This window comes from Cetorhinus maximus, chromosome 3 (genome assembly GCF_964194155.1).
Source record: "Cetorhinus maximus chromosome 3, sCetMax3.hap1.1, whole genome shotgun sequence".
Classification (NCBI taxonomy): Eukaryota; Metazoa; Chordata; class Chondrichthyes; order Lamniformes; family Cetorhinidae; genus Cetorhinus; species Cetorhinus maximus.
Window position 1 is genome coordinate 5,662,179 of NC_135881.1, and position 25,660 is coordinate 5,687,838.

Here is a 25,660-nt window from a genome sequence, read left to right on the forward strand (position 1 = left end):
AAATAAAGAAATGGAGAGAGAAAGCGGGGAAGAAAGATGGATAGAAAGAGATGAAGAAACAAAAGAATAATTTTATCAGCTCTATGGAATGACTATTCCCAGCACTTGACAGAGAAAAAAAGATACTGGATACAGGGCAACAGAAATCCAAAGAGGGAAGCACATATGAGAGACAGAGAAAGAGAGAGGGGGAGAGAGAGAAAACTGGAGAAAGGAACATACGAACAGTTCAAGTGGGAGAGAAAGAGACTGGAAGAGGCAGAGCTGGAGAGAGAGAGAGAGAGAGAACTGCAAACAAAGCGAAAAGGTATAAATAGGGAGAAAAAAAAATGCACAGATTGAGAGTGAGAATAAGTGAGACACAAAGCTGGAGAGAGAAACAAAGTGACTGACAGATTGAGAGAATAAGACACAATGAGAAAGAGAGAGACAGAAAACAGAGAGTTAGAGCTGAACAAAGAAACACACAGTAACAGACCTGGTGACTCTGTACAGTTAACATAGGCAGTAATCCTTAGCCTGATGAATAAACAGTAACTGTGTAGAGTTAGAGAGTAACCCTTACCCTGAACCAAGTGACTGTAGTTATACATGGATTAACCCTTACCATATATAAGCAATCACTCTGTACAGTTGTAATGGGTAACCCTTACCCTGCTGAATAGGCAGTGACTATTAGACTGGAGGCACCAAGTGAGATGAAACAAATGAAAGTTGGGGCCGAGTTGTAGATCAACCGTAATCTAAGGGAATGGTCAAACAAGTTTAAAGGGCTGAATGGCCACCTCTTGTTTTTGATTTTTTTTTTGGGATCATTCGAGTGCTGAAAGAATTTTTCCTCAGGAGATTAAACGAGCTGTAGTCCAAGCTGAATGTGGGCTGTGGAGAGAGCAAGTTTCAGAAAATCATTACAGATGAGGTCGGCCATTTGGCCCATTTTAAAAGATTTAATTTTTTTTTATGCTCTTGGGATGACTGTTGCTAGAGAAGCCAGCATTGATCGCCCATCCCTAATTGCCTCCAAGAGGGTGATGGGTGAGCTGCCTTCTTGAACCGCTGCAGTCCCTGTGATGGGAGTACACCCACCGTGCTGTTAGGGAGGGAGTTCCAGGATTTTAGCCCAGTGAAATTGAAGGACCAGTGATGAAGTTCCAAGTCAGGATGGGGTGTGGCTTGTGGGTGGTGTTGTCATGTATCGATTCTCTTGTTCCTCTAGATAGTAGAGGTCATGGGTTGGAAGGTGCTGTGTTACGATTGTGAGGTTTATAAGATTACTATGTTTTAGGACTGTATCTTTTGGTTTGTATGATTATATTTTGGGACTGTAGCTTTAAAATGTAGGGCAAGTGAAGGAGGTCATGTGACCTGTTCTGGAGTCTGCTTGAAAGCAAGCCTGGGTACTTTGATTGTTAGAGATAAAAGGAGCGCTTGGATTGTTTTACTGAGAAGAAGGTGACAGATATTTACACTTGGGGACAATGACCACAGTCTCTGAAGAAACCATGAAAAGACCCAGAATCTCCCAAAGTCCCAGGAAGATATCATAGATATCAAGTTGTAAATAGTTGTCACAGAATCACACAGTGCAGAAGAGGCCCTTTGGCCCATCGAGTCTGCACCAACACGTGAGAAACACCTGGCTTACCTACCTAATCCCATTTACCAGGACTTGGCCCATAGCCTTGAATGTTATAACGTGCCAAGTGCTCATCCAGGTATTTTTTTAAAGGATGTGAGGCAACCCGCCTCCCCCACCCTCCCAGGCAGTGCATTCCAAACCATCACCACCCTCTGCGTAAAAATGTTTTTCCTCACATCCCCCTAAACCTCCTGCTCCTCACCTTGAACTTATGCCTCCTTTTGACTGACCCTTCAACTAAGGGGAACAGCTGCTCCCCATCCACCCTGTCCATGTCCCTCATAATCTTGTACATCTCGATCAGGTTTTCCCTCAGTCTTCTCTGCTCCAACGAAAACAACCCAAGTCTATCCAACTTCTCTTCATAACTTAAATGTTTCATCCCAGGCAACATCCTGGTGAATCTCCTCTGCACCCCCTCCAGTGCAATCACATCCTTCCTATAATGTGGCGACCAGAACGGCACACAGTACTCCAGCTGTGGCCTCACCAAGGTTCTATACAACTCCAACATGACCTCCCTACTTTTGTAATCTATGCCTTAATTGATAAAGGCAATATATGCCCTTTTCACCACCACTCTAATTTGCCCCTCTGCCTTCAGAGATCAATGGACACACACACCAAGGTCCCTTTGTTCCTCAAAACTTCCTAGTGTCATGCCATTCATTGAATACGTCTTTGTCAAATTACTCCTTCCAAAGTGTATCACCTTACACTTTTCAGGGTTAAATTCCATCTGCCACTTATCTGCCCATTTGACCATCTCGTCTATATCTTCCTGTAGCCCAAGACACTCAACCTCACTGTTAACCACCCGCCAATCTTTGTGTCATCCGCAAACTTACTAATCCTACCCCCCACATAGTCATCTATGTCGTTTATATAAATGACAAACAATAGGAGACTGAGCACAGATCCCTGTGGTACGCCACTGGACACTGGCTTCCAGTCACTAAAGCATCCTTCTGTCATCACCCTCTGCCTCCTACAACTAAGCCAATTTTGAATCCACCTTATCAAATTACCCTGTATCCCATGTGCATTTGCCTTCTTTATAAGTCTCCCATGTGGGACCTTGTCAAAGGCTTTGCTAAAATCCATATAAACTACATCAACTGCACTACCCTCATCTACACACCTGGTCACCTCCTCAAAAAATTCAATCAAATTTGTTAGGCATGACCTCCCTCTGAAAAAGCCATGCTGACTATCCCTGATCAAACCTTGCCTCTCCAAGTGGAGATAGATTCTCTCCTTCAGAATTTTCTCCAATAGCTTCCCTACCAATGACGTGAGACTCACTGGCCTGTAGTTCCCTGGCTTATCTCTACAACCCTTCTTAAATAGCGGAACCACATTAGCTGTTCTCCAGTCCTCTGGCACCTCCCCTGTGGAATTAAAAATTTGGGTCAGAGCCCCTGCGATCTCCTCCCTTGCCTCCCTCAGCAGTCTGGGACACAAATCAACTGGACCTGGAGATTTGTCCACTTATAAGCCTGCCAACACCTCCAATACCTTGTCACTCCCTATATCAATTTGCTCAAAAACCTCACAGTCTCGCTCCCCAAGTTCCATACCTTCATCATCTTGGGTGAAGACAGATGTAAAGTAATTATTCAACACTCTAGCAATGTCCTCTGGCTCCACCCTTAGATTGCCCCCTTCGTCCCTTATGGGTCCTACTCTTTTCCTGGTTATCCTCTTCCCATTGATATACTTATAGAATACCTTGGGATTTTCCCTACTTTTACCAGCCAGAGCTTTCTCATGTCCCCTCTTTGCTCCCCTAATTGCTTTCTTAAGCTCCACCCTGCACTTTCTGTACTCCACTAATGCCTCTGCTGATTTGCTTCCCTTGTACCTGCTAAAAGCCTCTCTTTTCCTTCTCATCGTATCCTGAATATCTCTGGTCATCCATGATTCTCTGGGCTTGTTACTCCTTCCTATCACCCTACAGGGAACATATTGAGCTTGTACTCTCCACATTTCCTTTCTGAACACCCCCACTATTCCTCTGTAGATTTCCCCACAAGTAGCTGTTCCCAGTCTACCTTGGCCAGATCCTGCCTTATTTTACTAAAATCCACTCTCCCCCAATCCAAAACATTTTTTTGCAATTTGTCGATTTCTTTGTCCATAACAAACAAACCGTACCATGTTGTGGTCGCTATCACTAAAATGCTCGCCCACCACCACCTCAGCCAGCTGTCCGGTTAATTCCAGAGAATTAGGTCCAGCACTGCACCGTCCCTTTTTGGACCCTCTACATATTGACCTAAACAGTTCTCCTGTATACATTTCAAGAAATCCACTCCATCCAAGCCCTTAACACTATGTCTATCTCAATTAATGTTGGGAAAGTTGAAATCACCGAATATCATTACCCTATTGTTATTGTTTTTACACACCTCCACAAATTGTGCACATGTTTGCTCCTTAATTTCCCGCTGACTATCTGGGGGTCTATAATAAACACCTAACAATGTCACTGCCCCTTTTTAATTCCTAAGCTCTACCCACAAAGCTCCATTCGATGCCCCCTCCAAGATATCATCTCTCCTTACTGCAGTAACTGACTCCTTAACTAATAATGCAACGCCTCCTCCTCTTTTGCCTCCTCCTCTTTTACCCCCTCCCCTGTCTTGCCTGAAGATTCTATATCCCGGAATGTTAAGCTGCCAATCCTGCCCCTCCTTCAACCATGTCTCTGTGATGGCTACTATATCACAATTCCACGTGTCAATCCTCACCCTTAACTCATCCGTTTTACCTGTAATACTCCTGGCATTAAAGCAGAGGCCATCCAGCCTTGCCTTACTCCCTTGAAGCTTAATGCAGCTGTACTCCCTCTGATTTGATTGTTTTACTGTATTATGATGTGTCCCTATTCTGCTAACATTCTGTGTCCCCTCCCCCTGTTTAAATTCCTCCCAACAGCACTAGCAAACCCGCCCGCAAGGATGTTAGTCTCGCTCTGGTTCAAATGTAGACCGTCCCACCTTCCCCAGAAACGGTCCCAGTGATCCAGGAATCTAAAACACTCCCTCCTGCACCAACTCTTAAGCCACGTATTCATTTGCGCTATTCTCCTATTTCTGAGCTCGCTAGCACGTGGCACTGGGAGTAATCCAGAGATTACAACCCGAGAGGTCTTGCTTTTTAGTCTCCTGCCCAACTCCCTGAATTCTTAATGCAAGACCTCATCCCTCTTTCTACCTATGTCATTGGTACCAACATGTACCATGACCTCTGCCTTATCACCCTCTCCCTTCAGGATGCCCTGCAGCCGTTCAGTGACACCCCGGACCCTGGCACTAGTGAGGCAGCACACCATCCTGGAGTCATGTTGATGGCCACAGTAGCGCCTATCTGTTCCCCTGACTATAGAACCCCCTATTATTATTGCTCTTCCTCCCCTCCTGTACAGACAGGCTGCTTGTGGTGCCAGAAGCTTGGCTCTGTCTGCACTCCCTGGAGGAACCAGCGCCCTTATCAGCCTCCAAAACGGAATACCGATTTGCGAGCGGGACCCCAGGGGACTACTGAACTACCTGCCTGTTTCTCTTGGACTGCCTGGTGGTCACCCATTCCCTTCCTTCCTCAAGTCCCTTCATCTGCGGTGTGACCACCTCTCTAAACGTGCTATCCACGATGCTCTCAGACTCGCGGATGCTCCAGAGTGTCCCCAGCCGCTGTTTCAGCTCTGAAACCGGAGCTTCCAGGAGCTGCAGCTGGACACACTTCCTGCACACATGCTGGTCCCGGGCACTGGAAATGTCCCCAGCTTCCCACATGGAGCACGAGGAGCACACCACGGCTTTGAGTGCTCCTGCCATGACTTATCCCTTTAAATTAAACCTTCTAAGTCAATAATACTAGGGCCCTTCTTTCCTGATCCTCGTTACTACAGAATATACAAACTGCAAACCACAAAAAGACTTTAAACTATAAGCGATTAAAGTAGTAAATACCTTACCCATTACTTACCAGTGATTCCTTTCCCTTGTAACCTCTACTGCTGCAGGAGGCTCTGAAGATTTAAGAAGTTGGATAGCAAGGAAAAAATGCAAAGAGCACCTTGTCCCCTTTGCACTGAATTCCCGCTCTGCACCAAATTGCCAATACCCACTCTGGCTGTGCCCCACTCAGGATGTGCTCTCTCTCCTGTTCGTGTACAAGCACCACTGTTCCACCATGGGTGGCTATGCCTTCAATTGCCGAGGCCCTCAGGTCCGGAATTCCCTCCCTAACCTTCCCTGCTTTCTTCCTTTAAGACGCCACTTCAAACCCATCTCTTCAACCAAGCTTTTGGTCATCTGCCTGAATGTGACCTTACGTGTCATATTTTGTTCACAATGCTCCTGTGCACCAGCATGGATTTTTCTTACATTAAAAAGTGCTACATCAATACAAGTTGTTGGTGCTGTTCCTGGAGTCACCTGAGTAATTGACCCCAGAAGGTCAGCCATTGGCTATCCAACAGTAGGTGGCATCACAGCCAAGCATAGCTCCATCCTCTGACCTGCACAAGTAGGGAGACAGGAGCCAAAGGTTATCTTCAGAATCAAGAACCCAGGCAGGTTTTGCCACCTACTGAAGGCTTAAAACTTTGAAAGACTTGTAATGAAGTAGCAGAACCAAAAAAAAGGTGGTATTTTAATAGAGAAATAAATTTATTTATTTCTTTTAAAATAATGCCCTCAGGAAGAGAAAAGAAGAATGTGATGCCTTCAGGTTATTGCTTTTCTTCCATCCCTTACTCCACACACTCCTTTCCTCTGATGAAGAGATCGACTCTCCCCTCTCAGGTACAGGCGCCCCTGCTTCCAAGCGTTATGAGATTAATGAACTGCGGAGTGCATTACAAGGAGCCCAACCCTGCCCTCACCCCAAGTCTGCACGTGGGTGGAATAGGGTGGGGGCTAAGGAAGGGGAGCTCACATATGTGAGCAGGAGCAGGAACCCCTCCCCAACTGGCTGAAGAGCTGGTAACCTCAGGCACAGGAATGCCTCAAATCAGATATTTTAATACTGCAGCACACAGTGCATTGTTGGCCTAGGGGAGTATTTTGCTGTTGAGCCTCACTTTCTTCCCCCATGTGTCTCAGAATCAAACACCTACCTCCAGCAGCATAAACGGCTCAATAAGATAACTTCTCCCTGTTAAATCATCATTTGCATTGAAAAGTGGAAATATCAAAGTGACCACATCACATACCACCCCCAAGTTCCCTTTACAATTTAAAAAGCCTGTGCGCCCCAATCCTTCCTGTCTCAATGCTCTGAGCCAATGCCAATCTTCAAGTGGCTGCTAACTCACGGGTGGATTGGGGAGGGGGTTGAAATTTTAAAAAAGCAGCGTTGGACACGCCAGACTGTGAAGGACAGAGGGCAGAGAGGTGGCAAATGAAATTTAAATGGGAAAATGATGGAGGGATTGGTGGAGAATCCAGGCCCAATAGAGAACGATAGAAAAAAATGTTTAAGCCTCAGGGTTATTCATTGCCAAGGAGAACGTGCTCGAGGCTCCACTGCCGGTGCGATTGGTCTTTGCTGCGATTTGCAGATGCCCTCTCAATTCAGTTTGATCCAACGTTTCTCTGCCAGTCACTGCCCACAGGTATCCACACACGCCTGTCCAGATGTGAAGAGTTGGTAGACGCTAACCAGTGGGAACATGACCAAGGCGCCTATTAGTGAGCCCACCTGGATGGCTGCTCCGCACCAGACCAGGGCCAAATGGCCTGCTTCATGGAGGATGCTGCCGATCACCACCTTCACGTAGGAGAACAACCCAGTGAACAGCATCCACGCGACCACCTGCAAGAGAGAGAGGACTGCACTAAATGGAAAATGAGGCAGTGCCATGGACACAAGTCAACAGGTAGCACCAACTACAATAAATAACATGTCCCACCAATCACATCTCCCTGGAGAACATTTATCCCTCACCCAACATGACAAACAAATTTTTTGGCCAATTACATCATTGCCGGCTGCGGGATCCTATGCAAATTGGCTGCCATATTTTCTACATTTAAAACAGTGACTATACTTCTAAAGCATTTCATTAGCTGTGAAGCACTTTGGGATGTCCTGAAAGAATTTGCATTTATATAATGTTGTTCAATTAACTGGTTTATTGGGATAGGATTGCACAGAGGCAGATCACAGATGTAGATAAAATGCTTTTATTTGCAGGCAGATCAGAACTCAGGGCCATATGCACAAGACAGTCACCAATAAAGCCAATAGTGAATCAGGAGAAGCTCCCCATACTGTGGAACACACAAGGAGAGATTGAGCTGTTTAGGCCTATACTTGCTAGAGTTTAGAAGGATGAGAGGAGATCTAATTGAGGTATACAAGATGCTAAAGGGGATAGACAAAGTAGACGTGGAGCGGATGTTTCCCCTTGTGGGGCATTCTAGAACGAGGGGCCATAGTTTTAGGCTAAGGGGTGGTAGATTTAAATCAGAGATGAGGAGGAATTACTTTTCTCAAAGGGTCGTGAATCTGTGGAATTCACTACCTCAGAGTGCAGTGGATGCCGGGACGCTGAATAAATTTAAGGAGGAGATAGACAGATTGTTAATGAGTTAGGGGTTGAAAGGTTATGGAGGGAGGGTGGGAAATTGGAGTTGAGGCTGAAATGAGATCAGCCATGATCGTAATGAATGGCGGGGTAGGCTCGAGGGGCTGAACTGCCTACCCCTGCTCCTAGTTCTTATGTTCATTGTTGAGGGAAATAGCCATAGATGCATTTGTTGAGGTTCCCCTTAAATGAATAAAAGGAAAAAAGAAATAGAATGATGATATGTTGATATGTTAAAGAGGGACAGAAGGAGCATAAACATCAGTCTGGACACAGTGCATCAAATGGCTCATTCCAGTAAAATGTATACAATACCAGATGAAAGATGTACATACCATGCACCTTATTAGCTGATTCTGCCAGTGGTTTAAGCAATGACATGAACAGGGGTCCAGAGTATAGTCTGTCCTCTGCACTGTACTTACCACCAAAGCAATTCCCACAGGCTTTCCCAGAAGTGGGGGACACGGACTGAACGCTGCCACTGTCAAAATATAGACTCCAAACAGCATCCCTAGCAAGGTCAGGACACCCAGTCCAACACTTGATCTGTATAAAATAAAACAAAAACGAAGAAAGGATCGTTGAACATAAAGAAGCAGAGATTCTGCAGTCACAACACAGACCAAGTGAAGCAACAGCAGACTGTACACAGCCCAATGAAAGGAGGAGATTGAATAGAATCAGAGAGCAACTGCTTAGTGCAAAAAAACTTGGTTACACCATACTAGAAACAGGCCACTCAGCCCGACTAGTGTAATGCTCCACAAAGGTGGGGAGGGTTGGGGGGGTGGGATTAATCACAGATGCTCAGCTGCAGAGGAAGAAATGGAAACATTAGATTGGATAATGGTTGCTGATATTTACCAGAAAAGATACCAGGAATGAGAGGCTGTGGATGTGGAGAGACTGGAGTAGCCAGAGCTGCGATAGGGTAAATAAGGAATTGTTTCCACTGGTTGAAGGATTAATAACTGAGGACACAGCTATAAGATAATTGGCAAAAGAACCCAAGGTTATGAGGAGAATTATAATATTAAATAAATGCAGAATATCATGATCTGAAATGCACTGCCTGAAGTGGTGGTGGAAGCAGATACAATAGTAACTAAAAAAAATAAAAGTGATCTCACCTCCAGAGCGCAAACATGGCAATGAAGCAAGCCAGTGGATTTGCGAGATTCCCGAGCACTACTGCCAGATGAAAGGTGGTGCTCCCATAGGGCAGGCACGAGTATGTCTGTATTGACGGCAGCACCCCATTGGTCAGGGCATTGGAGACGGCCAGCAAGATCAGCAGGTAGATGTTACGCATCGTGCAAAATGGTGGTTTAGGGGCCTGCTCACTCTCAGTGGTCAGCTGGCGCGATTCCTTGCCACTGCCAGGTTCACGTTGCTTGTTGTTGCCTCTTCGGGTCAGTCCAGCGAAGGACAAAAGGGAAACAGACATGAGCCCCACCAGAAGCCAGAAGAAGGTGCTAGCTGTGAAGTTCTCCTCAAGGTAGTGTGGCTGAAGGGAGTGGGAGCCATTGGCGTCCGAGCTGTTGCGGCACTCCAGCTGGCCCACACCCTGCGCCAGCGCCGCCACACACGGGAAGAGGGCACTGAGGCCCTGTCCTACAAAGAAGGTCCTGATGTACTTGGGTGGGAGGCTGAACATGAAAGGCAGGAAGGTGACATTGGAGGTGCAGCAGACGAAGGCCAGGACAAAAGCAAGGGTCAAGAAGGCAATGCTGTGCTGCCCCCCACCAACAGGCCCAGTCTGATCCCAGGAGAGGGCCAAGGCAACTGAGGCGATCACACCCAGTGCTTGGATGGAGTAGATAACATAACGCTCGTTCAGCAGGCCTGGGGAGAACTTGTGAATGAGGGTGACAGATAAGGGGCCAACATTTGAAAAGGCAATCAGCACTGTCAAATAGGCTGGCAGATTCCACCCTAGGGAATGGGGAAAATTTAAAAAGGTAGATTAGCATTCATTGTTAGAAGTCTGAAACAATTCCCCCAGCCCCATTCCACTCCACAAGGAAACATTATCCCAGGATCACTTCAGGTCTTTCTGCCAATTTAAATCTCAACCAATCAGCCTAAAGAACTGGCACTTCAACATGTGACTAAATAAACAGCTCAGGCTCAATGGGCTGAATGACCTCCTTCTGTGCTGTATGAGACCAAGATAAGGGAGCTGGACTAACATCAACAGAGATACAGGGAGGACTTACTAAGCCAGACAGACAGTCAGGTACAGGATCTGGGCAGCACCTCTATACAACACCTCATTGGACTTGGGAAGGTGGTGGAATAGTGGTATTGTTACTGGACTGGTAATCCAGAGACCCAGGGTAATGCTCTGGAGACTCACTACAGCAGATGATGGAATTTGAATTCAATAAATATCTGCAATTAAAAGTCTAATGATCACCATGAAACCATTGTCAATTGTCATAAAAACTCATCTGGTTCACTAATGTTCTTTAGGGGAGGAAATGTGCTGTCCTCTCTTGGACTGGCCTACATGTGACTCCAGACCCACAGTAACGTAGCTGACTCTTAAAAATACCCTCTGAACAAGGACAGTTAGGGATGGGCAATAAATACTGGCCTAGCCAGCGATGCTCACATCCCACGAATGAATAAATTAGGAAATTTACAGGTGGACAACTAAGCTAATAGCCCGGTCATCAGCAACTCATTTAACACTATGCTATATCAGAAGGACAAGACCTAACAGAAACTCAGTTTAGGAACTTTAATTGCACCTCAGGTCACCCCAAAGCACTTCAAGGCCAACCAAGTACTGTTGATGTGCAGCACTGTTATGATGTAGGAAGGGCAGCAGCCAAATTGTTCATGGCAAGATCCTACAAACAGCAATGTGATAAATGGCCAGGTAATCTGATTCCTTTTTTTATAAAAAGGAGGAATAAACATAGATCGGGACAGCAGGGAGAAATTCCCCAGTTTTCTTTGCAGTAGTGCAATGGGATCTTTGACGTTCATGTAAGGCAGCAGACAGAACCTCAGTTTAATGTCTCTACTGAAAGACGGCACCTCCACAGTACAGCACTGGAGTGCCACTGTAGACTGAGTGGGACATGAACTGCTCAGGAGAGTGATGTCCACTGAGACACAGCTGACATCTTAGGGAGTCAGATTAAGAACAAAACCAGACCTGAGAGCTGCATTAGCACTGACACAGGAATGTCAACATACGCCTGGTTACAGATTCCTTCCCCACACCCCACCTAAATTAAAAGCGTTGGTTCTTGGCTGGGTTACAATTCCTGCCAGTCTTTCTAATATGGCAAGTTCTCACATGCAAGGCTAGATAGTACACAAGACAAGGCAGCACAACGATAAGTTACTCAACTGCAGAGGCATGGTGGACGAGTGTACTTCTATCGACACAGTTATACTGCCCAAGCCAAGAGTAGCTAATTCATAGCAAACCAGGGAAATCAAACCTGGAACATTTCAAGTCCATACATCTAATTTAACAACTGGCTGATCTCACTTTGAGTCATCAAGGATGTTAGATAAGAGAAGTACAAATCACTGTTCACTTTCTGGCACTCACCTTCCGGAAGGGTCTTTGTCACCACTGGAAGCTCCACCCACAAAGAGTTCACTGCGACCCATGACCCCATCCCAAACATGGCCACCAGGAGGTGGGTGAAGAGAGCGTTTCTCAAACCTGGCGTGGACATTGTATGTGGCAGAGTGGTCCTTGAAAATAGTAACAAGTATTGTTAATGTTGATAACTCAAGTATTGTCGCAAGACAGGAGCTGGGTTTGGTCCCAATCATAGACCAATATTGCCACCCTCCCTACCTCCCTCCCACCAGCCTACCCTCCCAGCCCAGCCCAGCCTATTCAAAAGAACTCAAACAAGACGAACTATCAACCTCGATTAACATATTTCAAAATGACAACAGCAGCCTCCGGAGGACTAAGAATACATGGCACCCACTTTATGAAAAAAAAAGACATTCAAATTTGCAACATAGGAACAGGAGGAGGCCATTCAGCCCCTCAAGCCTGTTGCACAATCCGATAAGATTGTGGCTGATCTATGACCTAACTCCGAATACTTTGTCCCATCTCCATTATGCCCCAGCTAATAAAACACCATCAACTCAGGATTTGAAATTAATAACTGATCAACTGCCATTTGTGGAAGAGTTCAAACTTCTACCACTCAGTGTAGGAGCATCGCCTAACTTCACTCCTGCAAGGTCGGACTGTGTCCATAGTCCTCGATTTCCAAGCCACAGAAACATAGTTTAGAAACCTATCCTTTTGTTCCATTAATATCCTGGAATATTTGATCAAATCACCTCTTAATGTTCCAAGCTCCAGGGAATACAATTCTATTTTGTGAAATCTCTCCTCAATTGAACCCTTGGGCGCCCAGCTTTCATTCTAGTAAACCTATCCCCCAAAAGGTTAACGTATCTCTCTAAGGTGCAGTGCTCAGAACTGATCACAGTACTCTAGCACAGACACGATGGGCCAAGTGGCCTCCCTTCTATGCCCTAGCTCTTCTATGACACTCCAGGTGTGGTCTAACCAGGGCTTTGTGATGCTCTAACATGACTTCTTTTCCCTTGTATTCTAGTTCTTCAAGACATTTTAGCCATCCAGGTACATGGAGCCCCAAGTCTGTTTGGACCTCCACCATTTCTCGTCATCATTTTAAAAAGTGGCCTGTTCTTATCCTTCTTTGGGACCTTACATTTGCCTATATTAAAAATCCACCTGCCACAGTTTTACCCACAATCTCTTAATAGCACTTTGTGAGTTTATGATACACAACTTAATATCACATCTTTTATCAGCAAACTTAGATGTGGCTTTCGGTCATCCAAATCGTTAAAACATACGGTTAAAGTTGGTGGCCCAACATAGATCCCTGTGGGATACCGCTAGTCACATCCTGCCAATTAGAATACCAGCCCCTAATCTTACTCTGGTCTCCTGCCACTCACTCAATTTCCTAACCAGGGAAATAATTCCACAAGATTCAGTTTTGAGGGATTTTATCAAATGCCCTCTTCAAGCCCTTACAAATGACATCTAGAGACATTCCCCTGTCTATCAGGTTCATCAGGTACGACCCACCCTTTGCAAATTCATGCTGGTCCTTTCTGAGCCGAATATTTGAGGTGTTTCAGTCACTCCTCAACTTTAGACTCTGGTGATGTTTTGACAACCAGCATTAGGCTGACTGCTCTATAATTCCCTAGTTTCCCCTCTCTCACCTTTCTTAAATAGCGAGCCACACGTGTAATTTTCTAATCTAAAAGAAGTTCCTAAATCAAGAGAACTTTGCAATAATTACTTCAAAAAAAAGTACTTCCCAGGCTGTGTAAAGAGCATTGGGACTGCACAAGGTAGAAAAAGGTGCTATATAAGTGCGAGTCTTTCCTTTCTCGAAGCTATTACAAAAGGAGTAAGGAGCTGGAATTTCGTGCACAGCTCTGCTCACCACATTACAGGAAGGACAATGCTCTGGAGAGAGTACAGAGGAGATTTACAAGGATGCTGCCAGGGATTGAAAGTTGCAGCCATGAGGAGCAATTGGATAGGCTGGGGTTGTTTTCCTTAGAAAAGAGGTTCAGGGGTGACCTAATTGAGATGTACAAAATTATGGAGGAGCCTAGATAGGGTAGACAGGAAAGACCTGTTTCCCCTAGCTGAGGGGTCAATTACCAGGGGGCATAGGTTTAAGGTGATTGGTAGAAGGATTAGAGGGGACATGAGGAAAAACTCTCTCACCCAGTGGGTGATGGGTGTCTGGACTTCACTGCCTGAATTGGTGGTTGAAGCTGAAATGCTGAACTCATTTAAAAGGTACCAGGATCTGCACCTGAAGTGCTGTGACCCGCAAGGCTATGGACCAGGGGCTGGAAAGTGGGGTTAAAATGAACGGCTACCACTATCACCTGGAAGTTCCCCTCCAAGTCACTCACCATCCTGACTTGGAAATATATCGCCGTTCCTTCACTGTCGCTGGGTCAAAATCCCAGAACTCCCTCCCTAACAGCAGTGTGGGTGTACCTACATCACATGGACTGCAGCGGATCAAGAAGGCAGCTCACCCCTACCTTCTCAAGGGCAACTAGGGATAGGAACCAAATGCTGGCCCAGCCAATGAAGCCCATATCCCACGAATGAATTTTTATAAAAAAGCTTTTTTTCCTCTCTTTTTTAAACCAGTACAGACACAATGGTCTGAATGGCCTCTTTCTGTGCTGTAACTTTTCTATGGAGTGACACTATTCAGCTTGTTCACCCAGAATGAATCCAACATACCCCCCCACAACAGCATCTAATTGATTGCTAAACAATTCCAGAGTTTACATCCCCACTCCTCTGTCCAGATTACACAATCATCAACCCATGAAAATAAACTTCCCAACATTAAACTTGCTTGCATCCATATGACACATAGCCTTAGGAGACAGAAACATTTAAGGCTGTAAACCCAGAGACCTGTTTTTAAAAAAATAACAATGTCAGGATGTAAGCATCATTGGTAAAGTCAACTCTTCGTTACCCATAGTTAACGTTTCGAGTCCGTACGACTCTTCTTCAGAACTAATGGAAGTAGAAATGTGGTGAAATATTTACTGTTTAAAGGAGGGTGGGATGGGTGAAGCTGGATAGGGGGAGGCAAAGGAGAGATTGCGAAAAGTGTCATAAACAAAAGATCAAAGGGGTGTTGATGGTGTTGATTCTGGCTAAAGGAGGTGCTAATGGGGACATTAAGAGTAGAAAGCAGGATGAGCAAGTGACAGATGGGCCTAGTGGGGGTGGGGTGGAGGGGGAGGGGACAGTGTGGTAGAAAAAAAATTAAAATAGGCTAAAAAGGTGGGGATAAAACAATGAATGGAAATAATTTTTTTAAATACTAGAAATAGGTGGGAATCCCTTTTTTCAATATTTATATATATTTATTTTTAAAATGTATTTCCATTCATTGTTTTATCCCCACTTTTTAGCCTGTTTCGATCTTTTTCCCCCCCACACTGTCCCCACCCCCACTAGGGTCACCTGTCACTTGCTCACTCTGAACGTCACCATTAGCATCTCCTTTAGCCAAAATCAACACCCCTTCGACCTTTTGTCTGTGACATCTTTCGCAATCTCTCCTTTGCCTCCACCTATCACTGGCCTTCTATCCAACTTCACCTGTCCCACCCCCCTTAAACAGTATATATTTCACCACATTTTTACTTCTCTTTAGTTCTGAAGAGTCACAGGGACCCAAAACATTAATTCTGCCTTTCTCTCCACGGATGCCTGCTGGGTTTTTCCAGCAATTTTTATTTCTCATTTCAGATTTCCAGCGTCCGCAGTATTTTGCTTTTATCTTCGTCACCCATCCCTTGTTACATGTCGAGAAGGCTTGGACCTTCTGGACTGCAGCAGTTCAAGATTGCAAAAGTGCTCCCAAAGTGGTGTTAGACAAGGGGGCGTTCCAGGATTTTGCCCCAGTAACAATCCTGAGTCAGTACTATCTTGGTTCCATAATCCTTGCAATAATGATGATGATGATGATGATGATGATGATGATGATGATGATGATCAAAAGGTCATCAACTTGAAACATTAACTGATCCTCCCTCCACAGAGGTTGCCTAATCTGCAAAGGTGTATTCTCAGCAGCTTTCTAGGGGAAGGGAGTTCCAGCTCTCCATTATCCCTTGTGGGGAAACAACTGCTTCCTAACAGCACCCTTCAACAGCCCAGCTCTTAGTTGGATGCCCCCATCAATGGGTAGTGCCTAATGAAGGCAGCCAGCAGATAAGCTGCACCTCCACTAGTGAGCCAGCCACTTTAGACCCAAGGAGACAACTTTGTGAGTACTTTACTCTTCTTACCTGCAGAGCTGTACTTGTCCAGGTCAGTGCTCAACAACTACTTGCAACAGGTGTCTTGCCCAAAAATGTCTTCTCATTCAACAGCTGCTCACTTACAAGAGGCAAGGGGGCAAACCTGGAAAGACCACACTCCTTTATACGTGAACACAAACACACACCAGGACTCCACAACAAGAAGCATACGGATTGGGCTTCTTTTATTATTTATTTCTTTACATCATCCAATCGTGGTGGGTCTTGTTTTAAAGGGTCACCTTCTTCTTAAAGGGATGATCCAATATTTTATGCTGCCGACAAAAAAGTTTCAGGGACTGTTGGGGAGAGGAATCACAGCAAAAAGTACAAAAGATTTCATTTCCCTCCACACACCCATCACCCTGAAGCCTGTTGATATGTAGAAAACAGCAGTTACTGTCGCTCCTGTTCAAAAAAAAAGGATGCAGATGTAGGAATTTGATCATGGACAGGGTTAGTAATAGAAAATGTCATAAGAGGAAATGTCTCTCAGCATTTTACAACCTGAAATGACAATCGGCAAGCTGCAGGAAGGAAGCACAGGCTTTTTGGCCCATCTGGTTTATCACATGCTGTACATGAGAACTTGTACTAATATATTTATAGTACCTTATTGTGCTCTCAGTGTATTTCAATAGCCAAGATAACTCGTGTTTTATCTCAAAACATCATGGGTTCAGGAAGTCTCCTTCCAGAGAGGAGCTTATGATCCACTCCTAGTGCAGTACTGAGGGAGTGCTGTACTGTCATGAGGGTCAGTACTGAGGGAGATCTGTACTGTCAGAGGGTCAGTACTGAGGGAGTGCTGTACTGTCATGAGGGTCAGTACTGAGGGAGATCTGTACTGTCAGAGGGTCAGTACTGAGGGAGTGCTGTACTGTCATGAGGGTCAGTACTGAGGGAGTGCTGTACTGTCAGAGGGTCAGTACTGAGGGAGATCTGTACTGTCAGAGGGTCAGTACTGAGGGAGAGCTGTACTGTCAGAGGGTCAGTACTGAGGGAGTGCTGTACTGTCATGAGGGTCAGTACTGAGGGAGTGCTGTACTGTCAGAGGGTCAGTACTGAGGGAGTACTGTACTGTCATGAGGGTCAGTACTGAGGGAGAGCTGTACTGTCAGAGAGTCAGTACTGAGGGAGTGCTGCACTGTCAGAGGGTCAGTACTGAGGGAGTGCTGTACTGTCAGAGGGTCAATACTGAGGGAGAGCTGTACTGTCAGAGGGTCTGTACTGAGAGAGCGCTGCACTGTTGGAGGGTCAGTACTGAGGGAGTGCTGCACTGTTAGAGAGTCAGTACTGAGGGAGCACTGTACTGTCAGAGGGTCAGTACTGAGAGAGCACTGCACTGTTGGAGGTTCAGTACTGAGGGAGTGCTGCACTGTCAGAGGGTCAGTACTGAGGGAGAACTGCACTATTGGCCGGTCAGCGCTGAGGTAATGCTGCAGTGTCATAGCGGCTGTACTGTCAGAGGGTCAGGACTGAGGGAGCGCCGCATTATTGGCCGGTCAGCACTGAGGTAATGCTGCAGTGTCATAGCGGCTGTAATGTTAGAGGGTCAGTACTGAGGGAGTGCTGAACTGTTGGAGGGTCGGTTCTGTGAGAGTATAACACTGTGAGAGGGGCTGTACTGAGGAAGCACTGCACTGTCAGAGGGGCAATACTGAGGGTGTGATGCACTATTAGAGGGGCCGTTCTAGGGGAGTGCTGTGCTGTTGGAGGTACCATCTCTCAGATGAATTGTTGAACTGAGATGTCCTCCTTCCCTCTCAGGTAGACATAAAAAGTTGCATGGCAAAATTTCAAAGAAGAGCAGAGAATTTCTCCCAAGCACAGTAGCTAACATCATCCCTCAACCAACGTCCCTAAAACAGATTGTTTCATCGTTCTATTACTGCTTTTAAGACCTTCCTGTGTGTAAATTGGCTCCTGCAGCTCCTACTTTACAACAGTGATTCCTCTTCAAAAGTACTTCATTAGCTGTTAAATGCCATGGGACTTCCTGAGATCATGAAAAGGTGCTATCTAAATGCAAGTCTTTGCTTCATCATTAATGACTCATTTTAAGGTGTAATCACATTTTTTATGTAGGCAAACAGCCATCATTTTGCAGACACAGAGAGAAAAGGATATAAATAATCACTTAATCCATTTTATTTGAATTCATTAATGGAGGCTCTGCTCAATTCCAAATAGTGCCAGGAGATATTTTGCATCCACCTGAATAGACATTTTTTTATTCTATCATGAGACGTGGATGTCGTTGGCAAGATCAGCATTCATTGCCCATCCCTAATTGCCCTTGAGAAGGTAGTTATGAGTTGCCTTCTTCAACCACTGCAGTCCCTGTGTTGTAGAGGAACACCCACTGCTGTTGGAGGGGCACCAGTAAGGGAGCACTTCATTGTGGGAGGGGCAATATTAAGGGTTTGCTGCACTTGTTGGAGGGGCAGTATTGAGGAGCGCTTCACTTTCGGTGGGGCAGTACTGAGTGCTTCTCAGTCTTGGCCTGTACTGAGGGAGAGGAAGTACTGAGGGAGTGCTGCAATGTCAGAGGGTCATTATTGAGGGAGACCTGCACTGTTGGAGGGTCAGTACTGAGCAAGTGCTACACTGTTGGAGGGTCAGTACTGAGCAAGTGCTACACTGTCGGAGGGTCAGTACTGAGGGAGCACTGCACTGTCGGAGGGTCAGTACTGAGGGAATGCTGCACTGTTGGAGGGGAAGTACTGAGGGAGTGCTGCATTGTTGGAGGGTCAGTACTGAGGAATCGCTGCACTGTCAGAGGGGCAATAGTGAGGGGGTGCTACAGTGTCAGAGGGGCAGCACTGAGGGAGCTCTGCACTGTCAGGATCGTTACTGAGGGAGTGCTACACTGTCAGAGGGGCAGTACTGAGGGGCACTGAACTGTTGGGGAGACAGTACTGAGGGAGTGCTGCACTGTTGGAGGGTCAGTACTTAGGGAGTGGTACGCTGTCAGAGGTGCAGTACTGCGGTAGTGCTGCACTGTCAGAGGGGTAGTACTGAGCGAGCGCTGCACTGTCAGGGGGCAGTACTCAGTGCATGCTGCACAGTCGGTGGGGCAGTACTGAGGGAGTGCTGCATTGTCAGAGGATCAATACTGAGGAAGTGCTGCACTGTTGGAGGGCCAATACTGAGGGAGCACTGCACTGTCGGAGGGTCAGTACTGAGGGAGTGCTGCACTGTCAGAGGGGCAGTAGTGAGGGGGTGCTGCACTGTCAGGGGGGCAGTAGTGAGGGGGTGCTACAGTGTCAGAGGGGCAGTACTAAGGGGGCTCTGCATGTCAGGATCGTTACTGAGGGAGTGCTACACTGTCAGAGGGGCAGTACTGAGGGGCACTGAACTGATGGGGAGACAGTACTGAGGGAGTGCTGCACTGTTGGAGGGGCAGTACTGAGGGGGCGCCACACTGTCAGAGGGGCAGTGTTGAGGGTGTGCTGCACTGTCAAGAGGTGCAGTACTGAGTGAGCACTACACTGCCAGATGACAGTACTGAGGGAGCACTGCACTGTTGGAGGGCCAATACTGAGGGAGCACTGCACTGTTGGAGGGCCAGTACTGAGGGAGTGCTGCACTGTCTGAGGATCAGTACTGAGGGAGCACTGCACTGTCGGAGGGTCAGTACTGATGGAGTGCCGCTCTGTTGGCGGGTCAGTACTGAGGGAGTGCTACACTGTCAGAGGGATAGTAATGAGGGGGCGCTGCACAGTTGGAGGGGACATACTGAGGGAGTGCTGCAATGTCAGACGGGCAGTATTGAGGAAGCACTGCACTGTTGGAGGGTGAGTCCTGAGGGAGCACTACTCTGTTGGAGGGTCAGCACTGAGATGGTGCTGCACTGTTGGAGGGGCAGTACTGAGGGAGCACTGCACTGTCAGAGAGGCAGTAGTGAGTGAGCGCTGCACTGTCGAAAGGGCAGTTCTGAGGGAGTGCTGCATTGTTGGAGGGGCAAAACTGAGGGAGTGCTGAACTGTTGGAGGGGAAGCATCACAGAATCACTCAGGGCAGAAGAGGCCCTTTGGCCCATCGAGTCTGCACTGACACGTGAGAAACACCTTACCCACCTACCTAATCCCATTTACCAGCACTTGGCCCATAGCCTTGAATGTTATGACGTGCCAAGTGCTCATCCATGTACTTTTTAAAGATGTGAGGCAACCCGCCTCCACCACCCTCCCAGGCAGCGCATTCCAGACCGTCACCACCCTCTGGGTAAAAAAGATTTTCTTCACATTCCCCCCTAAACCTCCTGCCCCTCATCTTGAACTTATGTCCCCTCGTGACTGACCCTTCAACTAAGGGGAACAGCTGCTCCCCATCCACCCTGTCCATGCCCCTCATAATCTTGTACACCTCGATCAGGTTGCCCCTCAGTTTTCTTTATTCCAACAAAAACAACACAAGTCTATCCAACCTCTCTTCATAACTTAAATGTTTCATCCCGGGCATCATCCTGGTGAATCTCCTCTGCACCCCCTCCAGTGCAATCACATCCTTCCTATAATGTGACGACCAGAACTGCACACAGTACTCCAGCTGTGGCCTCACCAAGGTTCTATACAACTCCAACATGATCTCCCTACTTTTGTAATCTATGCCTCGATTGTTAAAGGCAAGTGTCCCTTATGCCTTTTTCACCACCCCACTAACATGCCCCTCCGCCTTCAGAGATCTATGGACACACATGCCAAGGTCCCTTTGTTCCTCAGAACTTCCAAGTGTCATGCTGTTCATTGAATACTTCCTTGTCAAATTACTCCTTCCAAAGTGTATCACCTGACATTTTTCAGGGTTAAATTCCATCTGCCACTTATCTGCCCATTTGACCAACCCGTCTATATCTTCCTGTAAACCAAGACACTCAACCTCATTATTAACCACCCGGCCAATCTTTGTGTAATCCACAAACTTACTAAACCTACCCCCCACATAGTCACCTATGTCGTTTATATAAATGACAAATAATAGAGGACACAGCACAGATCCCTGTAGTACGCCACTGGACACTGGCTTCCAGTCACTAAAGCATCCTTCCGTCATCACCCTCTGTCTCCTACAACTAAGCCAATTTTGAATCCACCTTATCAAATTACCCTGTATCCCATGTGCATTTGCCTTCTTTATAAGTCTCCCATGTGGGACCTTGTCAAAGGCTTTGCTGAAATCCATATAAACTACATCAACTACACTACCCTCATCTACACACCTGGTCACCTCCTCAAAAAATTCAATCAAATTTGTTAGGCATGACCTCCCTCTGACAAAGCCATGCTGACTATCCCTGATCAAACATTGCCTCTCCAAGTGGAGATAGATTCTCTCCTTCAGAACTTTATTCAATAGTTTCCCTACCACTGACGTGAGACTCACTGGTCTGTAGTTCCCTGGCTTATCTCTACAACCCTTCTTAACTAACGGAACCACATTAGCTGTTCTCCAGTCCTCTGGCACCTCCCCCGTGGCCAGAGAGAAATTACAAATTTGGGTCAGAGCCCCTGCGATCTCCTCCCTTGCCTCCTTCAGCAGTCTGGGACACACATCATCCGGACCTGGAGATTTGTCCACTTATAAGCCTGCCAACACCTCCAATACCTTGTCACTCCCTATATCAATTTGCTTAAGAACCTCGCAGTCTCTCTCCCCAAGTTCGATACCTTCATCCTCATTCCCTTGGGTGAAGACAGATGTGAAGTATTCATTCAACACTCTAGCGATGTCATCTGGCTCCACCCATAGATTGCCCCCTTGGTCCCTTATGGGCCCTACTCTTTCCCTGGTTATCCTCTTCCCATTGATATACTTCTAGAATATCTTGGGATTTTCCCTACTTTTACCAGCCAGTGCTTTCTCATATCCCCTCTTTGCTCCCCTAATTGCTTTCTTAAGCTCCATCCTGCACTTTCTGTACTCCACTAATGCCTCCGCTGATTTGCTTCCCTTGTACCTGCTAAAAGCCTCTCTTTTCCTTCTCATCGTAACCTGAATATCTCTGGTCATCCATGGTTCTCTGGGCTTGTTACTCCTTCCTATCACCCTACAGGGAACATGTTGAGCCTGTACCGTCCCCATTTCCTTTTTGAACACCCCCCACTGCTCCTCTGTAGATTTCTCCACAAGTAGCTGTTCCCAGTCTACCTTGGCCAGATCCTGCCTTATTTTACTAAAATCCGCACGCCCCCAATCCAAAACATTTTTTTGCAACTTGTCAATTTCTTTGTCCATAACAAACTTATATTGTACCATAACAAAAACAGAATTACCTGGAAAAACTCAGCAGGTCTGGCAGCATCGGCGGAGAAGAAAAGAGTTGACGTTTCGAGTCCTCATGACCCTTCAACAGAACTTCTCCGCCGATGCTTCCAGACCTGCTGAGTTTTTCCAGGTAATCCTGTTTTTGTTTTGGATTTCCAGCATCCGCAGTAGTTTTTTGTTTTTAAATTGTACCATGTTGTGGTCGCTATCACTAAAATGCTCCCTCACCACCACCTCAGCCACCTGTCCAGCTTCATTCCCCAGAATTAGGTCCAGCACTGCGCTGTCCCTTGTTGGACCCTCCACATATTGACCTAAAAAGTTCTCCTGTACACATTTCAAGAAATCCACTGCATCCAAGCCCATAACACTATGTCTATCCCAATTTGTGTTGGGGAAGTTGAAATCACCTAATATAATTACCCTAGTGTTATTGTTTTTACACACCTTCACAAATTGTGCACATATTTGCCCTTCAATCTCCCTTTGACTATCTGAGGGTCTATAATAAACACCTAACATTGTGGCTGCCCCTTTTTTATTCCTAAGCTCTACCCACAAAAGCTTCATTCGATGCCCCCTCCCAAGATATCATCTCTTCTTACTGCAGTAATTGACTCCTTAACGAATAATGCAACGCCTTTCACCCCCTCCCCTGTCTCGCCTGGAGATTCTATATCCCGGAATGTTGAGCTGCCAGTCCTGCCCCTCCCTCAACTGAGTACTGAGGGAGTGTTGCACTGTTGGAGGGTCAGTACTGAGCGAGCCCTACTCTGTCAGGGGGACAGTACTGAGGAGGCACTGCACAGTTGGAGGGAAAGTACTGAGGGTGCACTGCACTGTCAGAGGGTCAATACTGAGGAAGTGCTGCACTGTCAGAGGGTCAGTACTGAGGGAGCATCACACTGTCAGAGGGGCAATTCTGAGGGAGTGCTACACTGTTGGAGGGGCAGCATTGAGGGAGCGCTGCACTGTGAGAGAGGCAGCACTGAGTGAGTGCTACACTGTCAGGCAGGCAGTACTGAGGGAGTACTGCGCTGTTGGAGGGGCAGTACTGGGGGAGTGCTGCACTGTCGGAGGGGCAGTATTGAGGGAGTGCTGCATTGTTGGAGGGAAAGTACTGAGGAAGCACTGCGCTGTCAGAGGGTTAGTAGTGAGGGAATGCTGCACTGTCAGAAGGTCAGTACCGAGGAAGCTCCACACTGTCAGAGAGACGGTACTGAGGGAGCGCTGCATTGTCAGAGAGACAGTACTGAGGGAGCACTGCACTGTCAGGCAGGCAGTACTGAGGGATCACTGCACTGTTGAAGGGGCAGTACTGAGGGAATTCTGCACTGTGGGTGGGGCAATTCTGAGGGAGTGCTGCATTGTTGGAGGGGTAGAACTGAGGGTGTGCTGCATTGTTGGAGGGCCAGTACTGAGCAAGCCCTAATTTGTCAGAGGAACAGTACTGAGGGGCCGCTGCACAGTTGGAGGGGAAGTGTTGAGGAAGAACTGCACTGTCAGAGGGTCAGTATTGAGGGAGTGCTGCATTTTCAGAGGGGCAGTACTACAGAAGTGCTACACTATTAGACGGGCAGTACTGAGGAAGCTTTCCACTGTCAGGATCGTTACTGAGGGAGTGCTACACTGTTGATGGGACAGTACTGAGGGAGTGCTGCACTGTCTGAGGGTCAGTACTGATGGAGTGCTGAACTGACAGAGGGGCGGTACTGAGGGGTCACTGCACTGCTAGATGGGCAGTACTGAGGGAACGCTGCACTGTCAGGATTGTTACTGAGGGAGTGCTACACTGTTGAAGGGGCAGTACTGAAGGAGTGATGCACTGTTGGAGGGGCAGTACTGAGGGAGTGATGCACTGTAGGAGGGGCTGTCGGGAGTGTTGCACTGTTAGACTGGCAGTTCTAGGTGATTTAGATAGTTATAAGCCAATCTCTTGTATCAGCCTGGCTGGATAGGAATGCCAGGTTGCCTTCCCCGAAGGACATTAGTGAATGAGTTGAGTTTCTATAACAATCCAGCAGCTTTGTGGTCACTTTTACTGATACCAGCTTTTTATTTCTAGATTTTTAAAAACTGAATTCACATTCTTAAATTGCTGTGTTAGGATTTGAATTCACATTCACTAGATTACTGGCCTAGTGAAATAACCACGACACTGCTGCACCCCAGGGTTCAAAGTAGGTCAGGAAGTGTCTGACCTTTGGAACCACCCCAATGGATGAAGATGATAATTGCTTGGCTCTTAGGTCCTGATACATTCTTCAGGAAATGAGAACACGGTGTAGTAGAGGGAACGGGATAATGTTTCCCTATCGACACATCATGGACTTAATTATCTCAGCAAGTCGGGGAGGATTTTCCCAGGACTTTTTCTGAAACTGGTCATAATATTTTTGCCTTCACCCCACCGGAGTGTGTCATCCTAACGAATGATTGGAAAGGATAGTGGATGAGGTGTTATTGAATGGATATGGTGGCCCTTTCTAATCTTTCTTTGAACCTGTTCATATGGGATGGAGGTAATGTGCTGGAGATGTCAGTGGGTCCAGTTTATAGTAGAGAGAAGAAATTCAGAATTGGCTTTGCTCCTTGGATGATTCTGGAGTACTAGCAGTGCTCAGGGGTGCAGAGAAGAGTACGGGTGGTGGAGGTACTTGTGATAGTCAACCCTATCCGGGGGCAAAAACCACGCGTTCATCTCAAGTTAAATAGGATCTCTCACAAAATAGTGCCCACTTTTCCTTACACAATACCAGTCACTGCACTTCCAAATAGTTCACTAGGTGACATGGGATGTTTCTAAGAGATGATTTAGGAGGTGACAGTGGGGAAGGTGGAGGGAACATGTGTCTAGTCGGGCTAGTCAGGTCATCACGATGTGAACAGCCTTGATGGACTAGCTTGCCTTTTCCTGCCCATCAGTTCATATGTCGTATTCCTGATATGATGTACATCAAAATGTGCTGTAGCCTGTCGCTCATAGACTTGAGGCCATGGAGGTGAATGTTGTCCAAGTGGCATAGTTGGAATGGGATTCTGTGGGGAGGTTAGACAAAGACTAAGCAATGTGGTTTGTTTCAATGTCAGTGCAGGTGCAGAGCATGTTGTCTTGGGCACACACAAGCAGGAGTGAGAAAGATTGTTAATACACCCTAGAATACACAGATCCTTGTACAATGGCTGTGTTGTTAGAGGCAGCAGCAGTTGACTGTAGACTATAAAAATGAGATAATTCACCCATCCAGTGGCAC

At 46.6% G+C, this 25,660-nt stretch overlaps 2 protein-coding genes across 2 annotated transcripts in view; one reads left to right on the forward strand and one right to left on the reverse strand.

Moving 5' to 3' along the window:
* Positions 1-25,660, forward strand: part of fbxl6 (F-box and leucine-rich repeat protein 6) — an 84,835-nt gene that overhangs the window by 209 nt on the left and 58,966 nt on the right. The gene's annotated exons all lie outside the window — the stretch shown is intronic.
* On the reverse strand, positions 6,327-11,986 carry slc52a2 (solute carrier family 52 member 2). Its single transcript, XM_078536219.1, has 4 exons — positions 11,815-11,986; positions 9,371-10,175; positions 8,663-8,786; positions 6,327-7,462 (listed from the first exon to the last, which is right to left on the reverse strand). Exons 1-4 carry the CDS (start codon positions 11,942-11,944, stop codon positions 7,250-7,252), a joined length of 1,272 nt encoding a protein of 423 aa, XP_078392345.1. The 5' UTR covers positions 11,945-11,986; the 3' UTR covers positions 6,327-7,249.

Coding starts and splice junctions, on each gene's coding strand:
- slc52a2 (XM_078536219.1), bottom strand. CDS start 11,944: ATGTCCACGCCAGGTTTGAGAAACGCTCTCTTCACCCACCTCCTGGTG. Junction 10,176..11,814: donor GACAAAGACCCTTCCGGAAG/GTGAGTGCCAGA, acceptor CCCATTCCCTAG/GGTGGAATCTGCCAGCCTAT. Junction 7,463..8,662: donor CTGTGGGAATTGCTTTGGTG/GTAAGTACAGTG, acceptor TCTCTCTTGCAG/GTGGTCGCGTGGATGCTGTT.